This window comes from Penaeus chinensis, chromosome 9 (assembly GCF_019202785.1).
Source record: "Penaeus chinensis breed Huanghai No. 1 chromosome 9, ASM1920278v2, whole genome shotgun sequence".
In the NCBI taxonomy this organism is placed as follows: domain Eukaryota; kingdom Metazoa; phylum Arthropoda; class Malacostraca; order Decapoda; family Penaeidae; genus Penaeus; species Penaeus chinensis.
In genome coordinates this window covers 5,351,849-5,367,688 of record NC_061827.1, presented here as the reverse complement: position 1 = coordinate 5,367,688, position 15,840 = coordinate 5,351,849, and the positions used below count along the sequence as shown (strand labels likewise).

General features: G+C 32.4%; 2 protein-coding genes across 6 annotated transcripts in view; one reads left to right on the top strand and one right to left on the bottom strand.

Annotated features, from left to right (window-relative positions):
- Nucleotides 1–7,327, bottom strand: part of LOC125028998 — a 42,168-nt gene extending 34,841 nt beyond the window's left edge. The window contains exons 1-2 of the mRNA XM_047618694.1: nucleotides 7,171–7,327; nucleotides 3,690–3,827 (exon numbers count right to left, since the gene is read on the bottom strand). The gene's annotated coding sequence lies outside the window, so the exon portion shown is untranslated. The remainder of the gene's footprint in view (nucleotides 1–3,689; nucleotides 3,828–7,170) is intronic.
- A 1,277-nt stretch (nucleotides 7,328–8,604) lies between these two features.
- LOC125028942 (ubiquinone biosynthesis O-methyltransferase, mitochondrial-like) lies at nucleotides 8,605–15,540 on the top strand. Of its 5 annotated transcripts, XM_047618584.1 has the most exons (10): nucleotides 8,641–8,748; nucleotides 8,974–9,024; nucleotides 9,161–9,208; nucleotides 9,552–9,681; nucleotides 10,524–10,733; nucleotides 11,612–11,738; nucleotides 12,686–12,795; nucleotides 13,309–13,441; nucleotides 14,221–14,380; nucleotides 15,345–15,540. In XM_047618584.1, the coding sequence occupies exons 4-10, from the start codon at nucleotides 9,590–9,592 to the stop codon at nucleotides 15,458–15,460; spliced, it is 948 nt and encodes a 315-aa protein (XP_047474540.1). In that variant the 5' UTR covers nucleotides 8,641–8,748; nucleotides 8,974–9,024; nucleotides 9,161–9,208; nucleotides 9,552–9,589; the 3' UTR covers nucleotides 15,461–15,540. The 5 variants fall into 5 exon arrangements, with proteins under 5 accessions (XP_047474544.1, XP_047474541.1, XP_047474542.1 ...); XM_047618587.1 differs by lacking the exon at nucleotides 9,161–9,208; XM_047618588.1 differs by lacking the exons at nucleotides 8,641–8,748; nucleotides 8,974–9,024; nucleotides 9,161–9,208 and adding an exon at nucleotides 8,605–8,626.
- The last annotated feature ends 300 nt before the right edge of the window (nucleotides 15,541–15,840 follow it).

Sequence of the window (15,840 nt, the reverse complement as noted above, 5' to 3'; positions counted from 1 at the left end):
ATCCATCCATCATTTCCAACCATGAGATTCCCTACTTGCAAGCCACCAGGAAGGTCCACGGCCCATTTATACTTAATTACTGGTTTGCCCTAAGCCATGACTTCCTTCATTAGTCCATGGGCCTTTCTCCACCCTGAACTGTCACTAAATGATACAGCTTGAAGGACGATCAGCCTCAGAAAGTCTAACCTAATGTTAATGTAGCCTTGAGTTGATGGTCCTGCTTTGTGCTAGTACTTGGTTCTAAAAATTACCAAAGTAAATAAAAACAAATGACTGTATATATAAGCCTGTATACTGAATTTAGTATTTTGGAGGCAGCTTCATATATATATATATATATATATATATGTATATATACATATAATATACATAAAATATATATAATATAAATATATAATTATATATATAATATACATATAATATATATAAATATATAATTATATATATAATATACATATAATATATATAATAGAAATATATAATAATATATAAAGTATGAAACACAGAGAAAGTAAACTCTTATTCTCATCCTGCTAATAAATGCCAACTGTACGATACAAATACTTTCATTGTAATCTACATTATAAAGTGTCTCTTCTCTCACTCAATGGTAAGTGCAATCAGTAGATGTACATATATTATCACTGAACAGAACATTCCCTTGTCCATTAATATACCAAATTTTATTTTCATATAACAAATATTAAGCCGGAAACAAAAGGCACTACTCTACTGAGGTTATTGTTTACTCTTGTGTATTTAATACTCCTTTATCATATGATGACAAGTCGTTCATAGGAAAATTGCTTTTTCTCATCGAGTGATTTAAATACATGGCAAAAGATATACACACAGTGCTACAGGGATAAACAGTCAAACATGTTAGCAATAGGTCAAGGAATTATTCAAACATTGAGTTATTGTAAAGATTATATTTCACACACTAAATGTTATATAAAAAAAAACATTGATTTTTCAATTCTTTTATTCATAATTAAATACATCAAGCACAGAACAACCAAACACACAAAAAAGACAAATAAAACTCCATGCTATCAAAAGTTAGTAATCATGCAGCCTGGTAATTCTCATAACAAGGGAAGCTTTTCTTGCTACAACACTCAAAATGTACTTCATAATTCTATATTCTTAAAACACATTGAGAATTCTACAGATGGAAACCTAGTACAGTGACTTATCTAATATCAAATAACATTAGTCATGAACATAAAGAGAACTGTATCAAATGTTAATATAAAAAGAAAATATGAGGGAAAAGTGTTACATAAAATTCTTCAATCTAAGTCAACACTTTCATTAAAACTTTAATTTCTGGTTGACATCCACTCAATTATATATAATATATTAAGCAACTATCTGAAGAAATAATTTAAACACTAGTGAAAGTAAAATGTTTGGATACATATCAAAGCAATGTTGCTATCTTTTTTTCTTATAAAACTTTACATATCTTTACATATGTGTGTGTATGTGTGTTTGTGTCTACATATGTATGTATATCTATGTATATATGTATGTATGTATGTATATAGGTATATATATATAGGTTTATGAACATATGTATATATATATATATATATATATATATATATATATAATGTTTATGTATGTAAGATTAAGTTTAAGTATATATATATGCATATGTATATGAATATGTATATGGACATATACATGTACATATACATACACATACACATATATAAACATACATACATACATATATAGATATACAGATATCTAGATAGATAAAAAGATAAAAATTAATAAATATATGAATATAAATAAATATAAAGACTATATAAATGAACAAATGAAAAACAAATATATCTATATCTATCTATTTATCTATCTATCTATCAATACATAAATATGCTCTCCACACACACACACACACACACACACACACACACACACACACACACACACACACACACACACACACACACACACACACACACACACACACACACGCACAAGCACACACACGCACAAGCACACACACGCACAAGCACACACACGCACAAGCACACACACACAAATATATATACATATATATAAATACAAACATTAATATTTGTATACAAATATGTATATCTTTAAATTTATCCTTTCTAAGCATATATGTGTCTGTGTGTGTATATGTATATGTATGTATGTGTCTATATACATGTATGTATATATATATATATATATATATGTATATATATGTATATGTATATATATGTATGCCTGTATACATATATATACATTGCATGTATCCATGTGGGTGTATGAAAATGCATATACTATATATTGTAAATTATATATACATATACTTACATACATACATTTATATATTTATGTAATTTAGTATATGCATATTCATACATCTGCATGCATATACGTATATATATGTATATGTATATGTAATTTACAATATATATTATATACATATTCATACACCAAATGCATACATGCATATATATATATATATATATATATATATATGTACACACACACACACACACACACACACACACACACACACACACACACACACACACACACACACACACACACACACACACACACACACACACACACACACACACTCACACTCACACTCACACTCACACATTCACTCATAAATACACACATATTTCTTTTTGTGCATATCCTTCTCTCTCAGCCCACCTCTTATACAATCCATTATTACTTTTGTCCAAGAAGATTAATGCACTTTGGAATAAAAAAGTCAATACTGACAAATCCCATAATACTGGTGAAGTGGATAGCCTCTCTCACTATGGCAGACTTTAAATAAGACTGATTGTGTTGTTCATCAGGTAGATTAACATTTCTTTAACTGCAGACTAACAAAGACTTTACTGAGAGGATATTGTGCATTTTCATGTAAAATAGTTTTGATGTGTGACCATCTCCACTTTTAAGTCAATCATTTAACATGTTATTTCTTTTATTGTTCAAAGTACTAAAGACTTTACTGAGCAGATACTAAGTATTTTTCGTGTGAAACAGTTTCAATGTATGACCCGTCCACTTTCAAGTTAATCATTCATTATTCAATTAGCACGAGCCTACCTACTGTATTCTGTATTCACATGTATGTTTGTATGTATCTATGAATGTGCATGAACATAGAGTGGTAAAATTAATCAGTACTGAATATGTGAACTTGTACTGTCTTTAAATTATATATATTCATATACAAATAAACAGTAATCTACATATAAAAATATATGTTTCTAGATACACTGTCATGTCCTTGACTTTGATTTCCATATTGTTTAGTTCATAACAAATATTATCAAATATAAAAGCCAGAGTTGGGTTGTACTACTGGTACTACTATACTTTGAAACTGTCATCCACATAATGAAAGATCTACTGATAAATACCAATTATGAACACATCAGGATACTAGCAATGTCTCTAGTGGTACTTGTAGTGATAGATAATACTATTATACTATATACTAGTACTGCCAGAGCTATGTTACTGCTGACAGTATTGGAGCTGTCATCCTTGCAGTTGAGGTACACTGGTATACTCTCCAGTATGTAAAATGTATAAGTGGACAACAAATTTAAAGTCTAAAAGTACCAGCTGCACATGCCTGTTCTCATGAATGCATTGTTTTCCTTTTACTCCTATTCTACGCTTACCACAAAAGAAGTTTATAGCCTATATAAGATTTGGCAATGGACTCCTGCTGGGTGCTGACTGATGGTCCAAATTCAGATAACTTCTGTCCTGTTTAAGTGATGTTGACTATGGAACCATTTGCAGGTATGGCATCTAACCTGCAAAAAATGAAAATGAAAAATATAAATACGAGAAACAGGGAGGAAGAGATGGAAAGGTTTGTTCAAAGACTATTTTCAAAAGTGAAGAGAGGCAACCCAATCATACGACCCTGGAATAAGATAAGTGAGAATTCATTGTGACACAGGAAGCACAAGGAAGAAATGAGGGCTGGATTAATCTGGTTTTGTCGACAGTCATCAAAATAGATGGTACAAAATGATAGTTCATTTTTATGTGATAAAGTCATGATAGTCATGATAGTCATGATAACTAGAATCATTTATATATGCAGCCAGGCATGATAGATGGGGCACTCACAACACAGCATTTAGGGAGAGTTATTGACTCATTATCTACTAGTTGGTTAAGGAGTGATTGTCCTTATATAGATATACATATAGCATCAGGGTAAGTAATGATTTATGAAGTATATTCTGTACACTTATTAAAGAAAGAAAAGGAACACAGTGTTTAAGTGAATTCCAGCAAGGAGAAAATAGATATAGAGACACATTGAGTTACTTGATCACATATCACCAAAAACAAAGACTTCATGATAACCAGCTAGGCCAACCAGTGACATTACCAATAATATAAAACAAGAGGTGTTATTACAAAATAATGAATTTCATTAAAACCTTAACAATTAATACCAAACACTGTCACATGGATTCAACACATCCACTGAAAGTGTATCTGCATCAAGATCTGATGGCAAGCTATTTAACTTAGCATAACTGCACTTCCAGACAAAGATGAAGACCTTGCTGTTAAGAGAGATGCTCTTTGCCAATGATGTAGCACTCATGGCCCACAGAATAGCAGGTCTCCAGAGATTGAGTTACTGTTTTGACAATGCATGCAAGCTATTCAGACTTACTGAGTCTCAAGAAGAAGTGTGTGCACATAGGGAGAAGCATCCCACACACTATCACAATGAATAATGTAACATTAAAAACTGTGGATATATTTACCTACATAGGATCCACTATCACAAACACTCTGTGATTTGGTGTTGAACTTAACACATGACTTGGGAAAGCCAACACCACAATGGCCAGATTAACCAAGAGAGTTTGTTAATCCACACAAAAATACAAGTATACTGGGCCTGTGCACTGGGTGTGTTACCATATGGGAATGAGGCAAGGACCACACATTGACTAAATGCCATCCACATGCAATGCTTTCAGTGCTTACTAACATTTAGCTGGAAAATTTGTGTACCAAACAAGGACATTTTGCAATGCACTAATATACAGACCATCTACTCCATACTCAGTCAACGTTGTCTTCATTCATTAGGACATGCTCAATGTATGGAGAATGGAAGGATCCCTAAGGATGTACAGTTTGGCCAACTGACTTCAGATTGCATTAGGCTACAAGAACACCTGCAAGAGAGGTCTAAAGGCTTGCAACATCTGAGGGAAGCAGAGGCAGAGAATTCCTATCAACACAGATAGGAAGAGGGGTGAACTCACGAATGAGACACAGAAGACGTGGAAGGAACTATCTAGGGACAACTCTGAGACTGACAAGCCAATGATAACTATATATGCATGTGCATGTGTGTGTCTGTAAAAATAAATTATATATATATATATATTTATATATATTTATTTTTATAAATATATAATTTTATATATATATATATGCTATACATATATTTATGGAGATGTATATATATGTGTGGATATATATACATTATAGGTGTGTGTGTGTGTGTATGTGTGTGTGTGTGGGTGTGTGTGTGTGTGTGTGTGTGTGTGTGTGTGTGTGTGTGTGTGTGTGTGTGTGTGTGTGTGTGTGTGTGTGTGTGTGTGTGTGTGTGTGTGTGTGTAAATATGCATATACATGCATATATGCCTATATACATATATATATGTATATATATATGCATATACATATATATATATATATATATATATATATATATATAAAGACATAGATATATATGTATATGTATGCATATATAAATGTAAATAAAATAAATATATGTATATACATATGTACATATGCTTATATGCATATATATATTATATATATCTCTATATATGTATACATATATGTACATATGCATATAAGTATGTGTATATATATATGTATATGTTTATATATGTAGATGTGTATATATATATATATATGTAGATGTGTGTGTATACATGTACACACACACACACACACACACACACACACACACACACACACACACACACACACACACACACACACACACACACACACACACACACACAAGTGTAAGTGTAAGTATGCATATACATGTATATATATATATATATACATATACATATACATACATATACATATACATATACACACACCCATGCATGCACCCACACATATACACTCATACACACACACATATTTACACACACATACATTTAAAAAAAAAAACATATTTATAAATAATTATATATATATATATATATCTTTATATATATATACACACACACACATACACATAAGCATATAAATGCGTGTGTGTGTGTGTGTGTGTGTGTGTGTGTGTGTGTGTGTGTGTGTGTGTGTGTGTGTGTGTGTGTGTGTGTGTGTGTGTGTGTCTGTCTGTCTGTCTGTCTGTCTGTCTGTCTGTCTGTCTGTCTGTCTGTCTGTCTGTCTGTCTGTCTGTCTGTCTGTCTGTCTGTCTGTCTGTCTGTCTCTCTCTCTATATATATACACACACACACACACACATATATATATATATATATATATATATATATAATGCATGTATGTATAAGATATATACAATCACATATGGATATACTGGGTATAGACATAATATTCAAACAAATATAAAGAAGATATACATACAAAGAACCTACAAAAAACATATGCATAGAAAGCATATGTTCACATACATATTCACAGGCTACAAATGCATTCACAATATATATACACAAAAACACACACTTACACAAGATATAAGCACATACACATTCACAGTATGTATACATAGATATATGTATATACCTGTAACAGTTCTGTATAACCATTTAACACACACACAGTCATTTACCATTCCTCAATATCACAATGGAGAGACTGACTCTGTGACACAAAGCCTAAACATTAATAGGCACAGACAGCAGACACTTTGGTCTAAAAATGTCACATGGAAATCAGTATGGGATAAATTTCCGTGTTCTGCCATAAAGCACGATCGTTATCCCTCAAGCACAGGAGACATAACCCATATCCATCCATATTAAATTATATGTAGCGGCTGAAACAACATTAAATCTTCATTTAGCTAATGATTCATCGGGTCTTCCAATACAGAAGCAGGAAGAGCAGGCAACCCACATTACTTACCTTACACTAAAATCACAACGTGTCAACGTCGATATCACACACGGGAGATAAGGATACCGTATTTGATTTACTTTAAGACAATATCACGTGAAAAACACCATATTTACACCGTTAACTGTGGACGTACGATAGACTAGGACATACTGTGTAGTCCAAAAATAACACACAAACATTACCAGATCGCAGAGTCGCCGGTTCTCATGGCCGCGGCACACATGCTGACACATTTTAGGGGAAATGTATATTTACGCTTTATTTCTGTTTCGATGTTGGATTAGGTGTATGTTCATTATTCATAGCTTCTGTGTGTATATGTGTACATTTGAGAGTGTGGTAGGTTTGCGTTTATCTCTCTCTCTCTCTCTCTCTCTCTCTCTCTCTCTCTCTCTCTCTCTCTCTCTCTCTCTCTCTCTCTCTCTCTCTCTCTCTCTCTCTCTCTCTCTCTCTTCCTCTTTCTATGTGTGTGTGTGTGTGTGTGCATGTGTGTTTTTGTTTATAAATGAGAGAGAGAGGGGGGGGGAGAGGGAGGGAGGGAGAGGGAGAGGGAGAGGGAGAGGGAGAGAGAGAGAGAGAGAGCGAGAGAGAGAGAGAGAGAGAGAGAGAGAGAGAGAGAGAGAGAGAGAGAGAGAGAGAGAGAGAGAGAGAGAGAGGGGGAGAGAGAGAGAGAGAGAGAGAGAGAGAGAGAGAGAGAGAGAGAGAGAGAGAGAGAGAGAGAGAGAGGGAGAGAGAGAGAGAAAACAACATCAGGCAGGTATCAGTTACATATTAATTATTGCTATTTTCAAATTACCATGAACCAAGAATATGAATATTTGTACTAAGTGATTCCCAACATTGATAATGAGATAATGAAGGTGGCGATAGAAAGGATAAGAATAATACTGATAATAAAGATGGCAACAAAATACACAATGATAATGAGAAAATTATGATAACCACGATGAAATCAATAATGATTATTCTCATAATAATGATAACAACAACATAGTAATAACAAAAAAGATAATGCTGATAATTATAATAATAGTAATGATAAATAATGATAGTAGTAATTATACATAATAATTATAATAAAGACAAGGACATATCAATGTTATTAATGATGATAACAATAATAGTTATATTGATGATGATAATTATAATAATAATGATAAAAGCAATTATAATGCTAATGATAATAACAGTAATAAAAACAATAATAGTGATAATACCAATAATAATAATAAAAATGGCAACAATAAGAACAACGGTAATGCAGATGAGAGAGAAAACAAATCCTGATTGCCAAAAGACTTTGTACCTTTTATACCAAAAAATCATATATTTTTTCTACATATCATAAAAGTAATTAAACCGTTTTTCCCCCTCTTATGACGTAACATTAGTTCCGTTCGCGTATTCATGATCCGGATCCGAAGCTTAGTTACACGAACGCCGGAATCATAACAACAATTAGGTAAGACGACAGAGGATCAGCTGATTTTTGGAGACGCTGTTTAGAAAGTAATTTGCACGTAATATGGGATGATTTTTGTGTCCTGGTGTGGGAAATTGACGCCGTGAATGATATCTATTGAGGTAGTGAGAAAGTATGACGTTTGGTTGTTGAGATATTGAGTAATTATGAGAGTAGAATTTACGAAATGGGAGATTTTTTTTTTTTTAAATATTTAAATGAGTTTTGTTTCGTTAATGAGCACATTTACAGGTACTCTTGATTACTGTAGGTCTTTTCAGAATTTTATTTTGTAAGTGTGACTTATAAAGGCCTTCTTTGAGTTTGTTAAGGGTATTGCCTTTCAGGAAAAGCTATTGGGAATTGAAACGAACAGGATTTTTTTTTTTTTTCCGGGAGTAAGTTACTGATTGTTTTTCTTATGTTTCTGGTGTATCTTTGGAAATATTGTCTCTTTTATACCAGCTGCTGATTTTACATAACTGTGCTCTTGTATTGCAATATAATCTAATAAGATTTCATCATCCTTAACAGCTTCATGTCTCAGCTAATATTTTGATTGGTTTAACTACTCCTACTTCCGTTAGTATTTTGTTAGTTATTGTGTGATATATTGTTATAATAAGTTTTGTTATAATAATCATAATGTATCATAAATTGTTCAGGAATGTAACAAGTGACAGTTGTGGAAAAAAAATTGAGATTTGTTAGCATGCCTGTAGGCCTTTGCTAGGGTGCCGGTAGGTTTGTGCCTAGTATGAGAGGCATTTGTGTCCTCAGATATTCCAAATTTATAAATAAATCTAAGAGTAAGAGTAAAGCTTTCTGTGCTATTACTACAAGAACCTTATGATGACATCTACATGGGCATGGATTTGAAATTGAAAAAAATGGATCATGTTAATGGCTGTTTTTGCTCTTCCAGTGTCAACATAACATTAGCTACACCTTTAAGAATTTACGATGCTCGGTAGAATCACATCATGCCTAGCCACAAGAGGCCTGCAGAGGATACTGATCTCCAGAACCCCAGCATGTGCAGAAAGATTACAATGGTAAGGAAATCTCAGATGATTTCTAAGCAGTCATAAGGAGTCAGTATTGTTACTGTTTGATATTGCCTTGAATGATAATCATTATACAATCTTTATTCTGCTGAAGAGAGTAATAACAGGAGAATTGTAATAGTACTTATATTTGGGTATTTATTCAATAGAAAAGAAAGCAGTAAAGAAAAGCAATATATTTGTATACATTTAAAAGTGGATTCATTGCACATACTTTATTTATACTTTATGTGTGTTACTGCTGCTATGCCATAAAGTGATTAAATTGTTTTGTCTTGAAAGCAGAGACTGGTTAAGTAGGCTATGTAGAATGAAGAGCCTTGAATTATATATAATAGGCAAAGTTGATTTTAAAAGTTCAGTCAGTATTCAGTCTTTGTAGCATTCTGTCAAAATGTATTTAACCCAGTGCCACATGCCATGTCAACTGTGAGTTTAGGTGATTAATTGTCTTTACACATAGGTGGCACCACAAGTACTAAGTCTCCAGTGAGCTAGTTATGAGTACTCTCTATCTCACCTGTTTACCCTTTGCCTTGATTTTCTTAAGTGTTTTCTGCTATCATATAATGCTGTTAGTATTATATGATATATAATGCCAACAATAATAATTACAGCATTGATAGCATTAGTAAAAAAAAAACATTTTTCCCATTATATAAAGGAACCGTAAAATCAGGTGAGATCACAATGTTTACTAATTGACTCCTCTGTGACTAAGCACTTGTGGAGCCATCTATGCCAGAGACCCTTCACAAAACTTAACTACTGCAAACACTATGATACAGTTTCCCAGTAACATGGGTTTAATAGAAAAATATGTTTTACAGGAGCGGTATACCCAGAGAAGTGTCTACATCAACGTCAAGTTTCCAACAACATGAACAAAGTATTCAAGATGAGAACACAGACTTCACATCCAGAAATGGCAAAGAAACTACATATGTTGAAGAGGAGGTGGCAAAGTTCAGGTTAATGGCAAGCTCGTGGTGGGACCCTCATGGGGACTGCAAGCCCCTCCATTCCCTTAATAAATTAAGGTTGGTTGACGTTTTCAGCTTCTTGTTGTTTTGATAGGTTAAAATAGAAACACATGTATTTATATCTTATTTAACAAAGCTTCTTTGGTGGTTCTCTTAACCAGATTGGTTGATATATAGACCCAACAGAGTTTGAGTAGGTGTTTAGGTTTTCATTCTATATATTTCAGAGGGTTCTATATATTTCTAAGGGTGTTGCATGAATGAAGGGTTACTGGGTTAAATTTTCCATTCTTGAAGCCAGGTAATTGATGAATATTTTAATGATAGCAATATTTTGAAGGAATCACTATATGTATGTGTATATATATACCTGGTATATATGTATATATATATTATATATATATACCGGTATATATATATATATATATATATATTATATATATATATTATATATATATATATATATATATATATATATATATATATATAATATATATATTATATATATGTATATTTTATATATATATATATATATATATATATATATATATATATATATATAATATATATATTATATATATGTATATTTTATATATATATATATATATATATATATATATATATATATATATATATATATATACATACATACATACATATTTATATATATATATATATATATATATATTTTATTGATATATATATAATATATTATATATATATTATATTTATGTATATGTTATATATATTATATATATAATACATATATATAATATAATATATTATATATATATATATATATATATATATATATATATATCTTTCTCTTTCTCTTTCTCTTTCTCTTTCTCTTTCTCTTTCTCTCTTTGTCTCTCTCTCTGTCTCTCTGTCTTTCTCTATCTCTCTCTTAACAAAAACATTTCTTTGTGTTACAGAGTGTCTATGATCTGTGATGGCTTAATACAGTCTGGTATTGCCAAGCCAGAGTATGTAGAGGGGCCCACTCCCTTAAAAGGACTGAAAATTCTCGATGTTGGATGTGGTGGTGGGATTTTATGCGAGGTAATGTCTTTTTCTTAAGAGTATATTTGTTAAAAGTTTGGATTGCTTCTCTCTGATGTTAAATTGTAGCATTTTGGTAATCTCATTATGCACAAATATTACTAATTGGAGAAGGGTATTTGATGTTGTACTACTTTGCTTAGTAATAGATCACGAGATGGAATGAGATACCTACTTCCTCAGCTGAGAGTGTTGATAAAAACTTTGTGTAAAGATTTGATAAGTAAAAGAATAAAACTGTCACCTTCAAGCATGATATAGAATAACACAAGTACATATGAATTATTTAAGTGGGATTTATAAATTCAGTTTTGTCATATATTATTATTGGAATATAAATTTATTTACTTAGTCAAAAATTTCTTCAGTGATTTTATCAATTTTTTGGGCTCCATGGATGAACTAAATTTCCTTCCTCTACTCTCCTCCAGTTCAGTGAAAGGATGTCTCATCATTTTATGAATTTTTGCCTTTATTTATCTTCAGATTAATCTGTGTTTGCAGCAGTTGGTTTTATGACTGATAACTTGATTGGATTAAATTGCTTGTCTTTTTTTTAATTTGTTAATGCTGGGAGAGCATTTATACATGACCTGTCCACTATTAATTGAAATAATCATTTTCGTTTACACTTATACATGGTTGAACAAGTTACCAAGGAGTCCGTATTAGGCCTACCAGACCTTCTTTGTTTACCCTATTACTTGAATTTTTAGATAGGTTTTCATTTTTATCACTCTTCATATTGTTATAGATGATAATTAATGGGTATTAGATATAAACCTATTTCCCCCCAAAAAAAGGAAAGGGTCAGGCTTAATAATTGACTCCTTGATAACAAGGGTTTATTAAGCTATCCAGTAAATGAAAATGATAGAACAAGAGAGCAGTGGACAGGCAAATATCTAGTAATCACAGGGTTAATGTGTCTTATTTTCCTCTGCAAGCCCTTAGCCAGGTTGGGAGCATCAGTTGTAGGTCTTGATGCGGCAGAAGAGAATATCACCGTTGCCAAGCTCCATGCAGAACAAGATCCAAAAGTACACCGGAATGTCGAGTGAGTGAGTCGGAAATTTCTTTGCAAATGGATGGAAGGCAGTACTTTCGTGTGCGTAGTAGTAGAAATTTTACTGTTGACCATAAACGTGTACTTGGCTTTCACAGAATCATTTTTGCACATTCTGTATAATTTAGGAAATTTCAAGGCTAAAGCTGTGTGTGTAGATCTGTGAATTCTCTATGTTACAAAAAAAAAAAAAAAAAAAATATGCTAAATAAAATACAAACTTTTTATGTTTTATACCAGCAATGACTACAGTAGATTTTGGTATGATATAGTGCTTTCACTATACACAGATTTTTTTTCCTTTTAGAACGTTTAAGTATAACATTTAATGTGTGATAATTTACGGTGATAATTTCAACTACTAAACATTTTATTTTTAGTGTAGTCTAAAGTGATATAAGATATGTGGAGATAGAAAAAGGCTTTTTATATTTGTAAATATATGTTCTTTTCAGTGAAAGAGTTGCAGTTCCTGGTGCTAAAGAATGATGTGTCATGTTTCAGGTATCTATATGGGACTATAGAAGAGCATGCGGAAACATTAAACGAGATCTACGATGCAGTGATAGCATCTGAAGTTTTAGAACACGTGGAGTCGACAGATCTTTTCTTAAGCACATGCGCACAGACAATCAAGGTGAAACGTCATTGTTATTGCAGTGAATTTATTCTTTATACTTTACATACATATATTAGTCCATTCATGTGAAAACTATTTGAAAGTCTATGCGGAAAGAAAGTAATAGATTTGTAAAGACTTATATACAATGATTAAGGAACTATACCTCTATGGCTGTCTATAACTGTCTCCCTGTTTATCTATCTCTGTTTGTCTGTCTGTTTATCTGTCTGCTTGTCTGTTACACTCACACTTATTCTCACCCTTACCATTGTGCTCATTCTCATCCTTACCCTCGCATTCAATATTGCATTTGAACTTGCCCATGCCCTCACCCTTACCTGCATTCTCACCTTCACTTTCACCTTCGCTCTCACTGTCACCCTCATTTTCACCCTCATTCTAACCTTCATTTTCAACCTTACCCTCACTCTCACCCTCATCCTCACCATCACCCTCTCACTTTCACCCTCACTTTCACTCTCACTCTCACTCTCACCCTAATCCTCACCTCACTTTCTCTCTCTCTCTCTCTCTCTCTCTCTCTCTCTCTCTCTCTCTCTCTCTCTCTCTCTCTCTCTCTCTCTCTCTCTCTCTCTCTCTCTCTCTCTCTCTCTCTCTCTCTCTCTCTCTCTCTCTCTCTCTCTCTCTCTCTCTCTCTCTCTCTCTCTCTCTCTCTCTCTCTCTCTCTCTCTCTCTCTCTCTCTCTCTCTCGCTCTCTCTCTCTCTCTCGCTCTCTCTCTCCCCCTTTCCCTTTGCCTTTTCTTCTGTCTTTAACCAGCATTTCCCCTACACAGCCTGGTGGTTCATTTTTCATAACAACCATCAACAAGACCCCATTTTCTTGGGTTGGAGGAATCGCTATAGCAGAGTACGTTCTCCATCTTCTGCCTCCTGGGACTCACGACTGGAATAAGTTCATCCCTCGCCAGGAGCTTCTGTTCGTGCTCGAGAAATGTAAGTTTTATTGGGCTGGCAAGGGATTTATAGAGAATATATATATATATATATATATATATATATATATATATTTTTTTTTTTTTTTTTTTTTTTTTTTGTCAAAAGTTTCTTCAGTGAATTTATAATTTTTTTTGGGCTCCATGGATGAACTAAATTTCCCTCCTCTACTCTCCTCCAGTGCACTGAAAGAATGTCTCCTCATTTTATGAATTTTTAGCTTTATTTATTTTCAGATCACATATATATATATATATATATATATATATATATATATATATATATATATATATATATATTTTTTTTTTTTTATATATTCTCCCCTTTGAGCTACATCAGACTGTGCAACCCTTAATGATGGATTTGTATTAAATATTAAGGAAATTGGCCGCAGTGTTTGGGTGTTTTTTTTTGGCTCGGTTATTGATTTTGCATGTGCGCAGATGCCTCCATAAGAGCTTAGTCACCACAGAGACAATTACCAGCTTTACCTGATCTCACCTGTTTACCCTTTTCCTTGAATTTTTGAAAGATGTTTATTTTTCATATCTTACTTCTAATAGTATTGATAATAACATTATAATAATCCCAGTGTCAGTAATAATATTAGTAGAAATAATGATGTTAACAGCTTCAGCAGAAATAAAATTTTAGGAATGGTCAGGTGAGGTCAGGTAGGCCCACAAATTGACTAATTGGGGACAAAGCACTTGTAGAGCCAGTTGTGTGCAAACAAAAACCACAGTGGACAGTGCAGTTACCTGGTGCCATTGGGTACCATAGTCAAAATTTGGGTAGAGATGCCAGAAAAAATATCTAAAGGAGATTAGTTTTGTGTTGGTGTTATATGCAACTGGGTTATTTCTGTTACTTCATTTTTTGTGTATGTTAAACTTTATTGTTTCTCCTTTATTATGTTGTTATTATGCACGTTTACTTGATATTCTGTTGGTTTTCTTTGCAGATGGATTTGTTACGAGACTTGTGCACGGCATGGGCTATAATCCCTTGACCAATAACTGGTTTTGGCTTTCCGATACCTCAATTAATTATGCAGTCCATTGTGTCAAAGAAAAATGAAGGACATAATGTTTTCTTAAGTATTAATATATGTGTATCATGAATGTGTATATTTTTGCCTGATTAAAGATATCATGTGATATTTTTGTATTAATTTTTATGTATGTTAGTCCACGAATCATTTATGTATATATATATATATATATATATATATATATATATATATGTATATATATATATATATATATATATATATATATATATATATATATATATATATATATATATATATATGTATATGGAAGACACGCATTTGCACGCACAAGCAAACGCACACGTATATAAAACACAACTTGTAACAAATATATGTAACATATAAAAGAGAATTTGTAAGCAGAAGGCAAAATCAATCACAGCTTGGTGGTCTAAAGGAGAGGCTT

Bases quoted from the DNA above. Each gene is read 5' to 3' on its own strand.
- LOC125028942 (XM_047618588.1), top strand. From the start codon at position 9,590: ATGCTCGGTAGAATCACATCATGCCTAGCCACAAGAGGCCTGCAGAGG. The intron at 10,734-11,611 runs GTTGGTTGACGT...TTTGTGTTACAG, and splicing joins CATTCCCTTAATAAATTAAG to AGTGTCTATGATCTGTGATG. The intron at 12,796-13,308 runs GTGAGTGAGTCG...GTCATGTTTCAG, and splicing joins AAAGTACACCGGAATGTCGA to GTATCTATATGGGACTATAG.